Source organism: Babylonia areolata, chromosome 10 (assembly GCF_041734735.1).
Source record: "Babylonia areolata isolate BAREFJ2019XMU chromosome 10, ASM4173473v1, whole genome shotgun sequence".
NCBI classification, from domain to species: domain Eukaryota; kingdom Metazoa; phylum Mollusca; class Gastropoda; order Neogastropoda; family Buccinidae; genus Babylonia; species Babylonia areolata.
The window spans coordinates 30103216-30108215 of NC_134885.1; the positions used below are offsets into that span (position 1 = coordinate 30103216).

The 5000-nt window shown below is 43.8% G+C and overlaps 1 protein-coding gene across 1 annotated transcript in view; it reads left to right on the forward strand.

The window, feature by feature from the left end:
• Positions 1-241: 241 nt before the first annotated feature.
• Positions 242-5000, forward strand: part of LOC143286933 (sodium-dependent dopamine transporter-like) — a 27774-nt gene continuing 23015 nt past the window's right edge. The window contains exons 1-3 of the mRNA XM_076594899.1: positions 242-671; positions 1643-1774; positions 3731-4096. Of these exons, the coding sequence (XP_076451014.1) occupies positions 377-671; positions 1643-1774; positions 3731-4096 (793 nt within the window). The 5' untranslated portion in view covers positions 242-376. The remainder of the gene's footprint in view (positions 672-1642; positions 1775-3730; positions 4097-5000) is intronic.

Sequence of the window (5000 nt, forward strand, 5' to 3'; positions counted from 1 at the left end):
TAGTTCTTGTTGACAGTAGTATAGTTCTTGTTGACAGCGGTACAGTTCTTGTTGGCAGTGGTATAGTTCTTGTTGACAGCGGTACAGCTCTTGTTGACAGTGGTATTGTTCTTGTTGACAGCGGTACAGCTCTTGTTGACTGTGGTGTAGTTCTTGTTGGCAGCGGTACAGTTCTTGTTGACAGTGGTATAGTTCTTGTTGACAGCGGTATAGTTCTTGTTGGCAGTTGGCAGTGGTATAGTTCTCCTTGACAGTGGTATAGTTCTTGTTGGCAGCGGTATAGTTCTTCTTGGCAGTGGTGCAGTTCTCCTTGACAGTGGTATAGTTCTCGTTGCCAGTGGTGTAGTTGTTGTTGACAGTGTTGTTGGTTCTCAGCATGGCAGCTGCCTACAAGCCGGACTCGGACGCTGTCCACGTGCTGCTGGACAAACCGGACGTCAGCTCGGACGCGATCGGTGCTGGCGACGATGCCATAAGTCCGAGTCTGTGGCCGGAGAAGAAGAAGAAGGAGGTGGAGGAGGAGAAGGAGGAGGTGGTGGGTAAGAAGAAGAAGGAGGAGGAGCGAGAGAAGTGGGCCAGTCAGCGGGAATACTTGTTGTCCATCGTGGGCTACTGTGTAGGCATTGGCAACGTGTTCCGCTTTCCGTACGTCTGTAACCGGAATGGCGGGGGTAAGTCTCTGTCTCTCTCTGTGTCTCTCTGTGTCTCTGTCTGTCTGTCTCTCCTCTCTCTCTCTCTCTCTCTCTCTTCCCCCTCTCTCTCTGCCTCTCTCTTTCCCTCTCTGTCTCTCTCTGTGTCTCTCTATCTCTCTCTTTCTGTCTCTCTCTCTCTTTCTGTCTGTTTCTCTCTTTCTCTCTCTTTCTGTCTCTGTCTCTCTCTTTCTGTCTGTCTGTCTGTCTGTCTCTGTCTGTCTGTCTGTCTCTCTGTCTCTCTCTCTCTCTCCAAATTGGCCCTTACTTTGCATTGTTTTCTCTCTTTCTTCTTCATCTTGATGTTTTCCCTAGAAGGCCTTGTGTAAACAAGCATACAATGTTTATTCCTTTAGCCTCTTCCATTAAATCTTTGTTCGTTCGTTCGTTCTTTCTTTCTTTCTTCCTTTCTTTCCTTCTTCCTTTCTTTTTTTATTCCTTTCTTTCTTTCTTTCACCCTTTCATTCTTTTTCTTCTCATTTCTTCCTTCCTTTCTTTCTTTCTTCTATTCTTTCTTTCTTTCTTTCTTTCAGTATCTTCTTCTCCTTCTTCACTCATGGGATACGACTCGTACGGTCACTTGTATAAATGAGTTGACTTTTACGTGCTTGAACGTATTTACCCCCGCCATGTAGGTAGCCATACTCCATTTTCAGTGAGTGTGGGGGTGTTTTCCAGGGTATCGTCTTGTTTCCACAACCCACTGAACGCTGAAGTGGACTGCAGAATCGTTAACGCGCATATTTGATTTCCTGCATGCATATACACATGAAGGGGGTTCAGGCACTAGCAGGTCTGCGCATATGTTGATCCCGGAGATCGGGAAAACCTCCACCAGGCGACATTACCAGGATTCGAACCTGGGACCCTCGGATTGAAAGTCTAATGCTTTAACCACTTGGCTGTTGCACCCGTCCTTCCCTCTGCATGTATGGTGATTTCCTCTGGTCCAGGGGCCTTTCTTCTGCCCTTCATCGTGTGCCTGTTGATGATCGGAACGCCCATGTTTTTTCTGGAGACGGCTCTGGGACAGTTCAGGGGAAAAAGTCCTCAACACGTCTGGAGTATATGTCCCCTTTTTAAAGGTAAACCATGTTCGTGTGTGTGTGTGTGTGTGTGTGTGTGTGTGTGTGTGTGTGTGTGTGTGTGTGTGTGTGTGTGTGTGTGTGTGTGTGTGTGTTGGTTGGTTGGTCATTAATTGAACGTCTCTTCACTAAGGTAGTTATAGACGAAAAAAGTATGTGTGCAGTGCTTGTGCCTATGTGTATAGGAACATGTTCGCTCTGTGTACAGTTACAAATGTGACAAGAAATAGAAATTTAGACAAGAGAAGAAAATTTGGGGGTTGGGGTGGAAACAAACCAAGGAATCTAATAAATTAACATTAAAACCAACATACTAGTTAAGACAGTTAAGAGTCAAATGTCAGAATGCTTACATGTAATTAGCTGTTGGACAATTAGATAAACTGACCAAAAAACTTCGTAAGTTAATGATAAAGAGTATGATATATTTGTAACTGAGTTGTTGGAAAGTATACGAATGAACTCTTTTAACTTAACGCGAAAGAGAATGTGCGAATTTGTTATTTTTATCTACATTTATGCATACAATATTCCTGATTGGTTATATTTTGTTTTGAAGGCATCAGTTTTCCATCTGTACACCTTACTGAACTAAACTGAATGTTGACTATGTTAATGTCAAATTTTGTGTGGTTATTTTTATTATTATTATTTTTAAAGGTTTTGTTTGAATACATCCCAAGCAAAATTGTCAAGAAAAGTAACATATTCTTTTAGAGACAGAGGAAGTTGTACGTTATTTAGATCTGATGTGTTCCTTGCTTCCATATTGGCAGCAATGTCAACCTTATCATTGTAATGAATAGAACAAAGAGATAGCATCCAGAAGAAAATTATCTTTGTGCTTAAAAAAAAAAAAAAAAAAAGAAAAAAAAAGGTGAAATAAAAATTAATGGCCTGTTTCTTGAGAATTTCTGATCGTGTTTGCAATTTTAAAAACCAAGAGCTTGAAGCACTGTGTTTGAATCAACGCTAAACAGAATCTGCAGTTGGCCTATTATCCGGGGAAAGCTTACCAGGTCATTTAAAGGCATCAGGACTGAAAAAAAAAAAAAGTTGAGCAGTAAAATTTCTTTTGTTTGAGCCACTGTTGAATGGTTTTCTCTATTCTTAAATCTGGTTATTATATAGGCCAAGCCTGCTTTAATTTTGAATAACGAACCATCTTTATATATTTTCAAATTATTTTGGGTAATTATTTACGATGTGGTATTTAACAATTTAACATGATCTGCGACCTGTGTATTGCGCAAGCCTTATAATCAGTTATTATGGGGACAAGGGAGGTATAGTGATGGGTGATGATGATGTTGATGATGATGATGATGATGATGATGATATGGATACCTATATAGCGCCTCTCCTTGGTCAAAGACCAAGCTCTAAGCTCTTTGCAAACACGGGAGTTATTTGCACAACAGGCTGCCTACCTGGGTAGAGCCGATTGACTGCTGCCATTGGGCGCTCATCATTCATTCGTTTCTTGCGTCAGTCTAACATGTTCCGATCACACATACACACATACACACGCGCGCGCGCACGCACACACACACGCACGCACGCACACACACACACACACGCGTGCGCGCACACACACACACTCGCACACGCACGCGAACACACACACACACAAACATACGCACGCACACACACACACACACACACACTCGCGCACACACACACACACACGCACACGCACACGCACACACACACACACACACTCACGCGCGCGCGTAACCTTTTACTGTACATTAGAGTTGTTGTAATTTTTTTTCTTGTTTCTTTATTCATTATCCCTGCCATGAGGGGGAAAAATGATAGTGACTTTTTAGCTTTGTACTGTGCAGGGAAAGGTGTTTTTATTTCCTCTGCCATGAAGGCAAAAAAAAAAAAAAGAAAAAAAAAGAGAAAAAAAAAGGTGACTTTGAGCCTTGCATACCCATACCTACCGTGCAGGGATAGGTCTGAGCACCCTGGCTCTGGCGGTCATCGGCTTCTGGTACTTCAACATCATCCTGGCCTGGTCCCTGTACTACCTGGTGTCGTCCTTCCAGTCCACCCTGCCTTGGACCCGCTGTGACCAGTGGTGGAACACCCCCAACTGCCGCACCTTCGCCCACTCCGGCAGCAGCTCCGGCAACGCCACCGGGGACGGGGTGACGTCAGAGAACGACAACGCTACGTCATTCAACGACGCGATGACGTCACCGAGCCTCAGCGCCGGAAACTACGTGACGTCATCACCGCCTGACGTGACGTCACTGGGGGTCGTTGGGTTGTTTGAGAAGTCTTTGTCGACCGGGGACGTGGTCGCTTTCAATGGTGGGTGGTGCGCACTTTCAAACTCTCTGGGTGAAATCATTTCGAATGCTGAAAACCGCAAAGTGAACAGATGCCTGTGATCATCATATGTGTGTGTGTGTGTGTGTGTGTGTGTGTGTGTGTGTGTGTGTGTGTGTGTGTGAGAGTGATTGAGTGTGTGTGTGTGTGTGTGTGTGAGTGTGTGTGTGTGTGTGTGTGTGTGTGTGTGTGTGTGTGACCTGTGTGTGTGTGTGTGTGTGTGTGTGAGAGTGATTGAGTGTGTGTGTGTGTGTGTGTGTGTGTGTGTGTGTGTGTGTGTGTGATCATGTGTGTGTGTGTGTGTGTGTGTGTGAGTGTGTGTGTGTGTGTGTGTGTGTGTGTGTGTGTGTGTGTGTGTGATCATGTGTGTGTGTGTGTGTGTGTGTGTGTGTGTGTGTGTGTGTGTGTGTGTGTGTGTGTGTGTGTGTGTGTGTGTGTGTGTGTGTGTGTGTGTGTGTGTGTGTGTGTGTGTGTGTGTGTGTGTGTGAATGTGAGTGTATGCGTGTGTGTCTGTGTTTTATTCAAATTCATTTACTTATTAGTTTACCTGTTCATTATTTATTTGTCATTGTTTTTCATATTTTTCCCCCATGTATTTCGGTTTATTTCTTCATCTATTTGCTCACTTCTTTTTATCTTATTTGCATTTTTAGTTATTTATTTCATTAATTCAAAAATCATTAATTTGACTTATTTTTCTTTTATCCCTCAAGGTCTGTCTCAGCGTGTTGGGTCACGCTGCTGGTCAGGCATCTGTCCAGCAGATGTTGTGTAACGTATATTAGTTTGTCCGAACGTTGTAACGCCTCCTTAAGAAGTAGGTATATCTAAACTGGACTCGACGAGCGCAACAGCCGAGTGGTTAAAGCGTTGGACTTTCAATCAG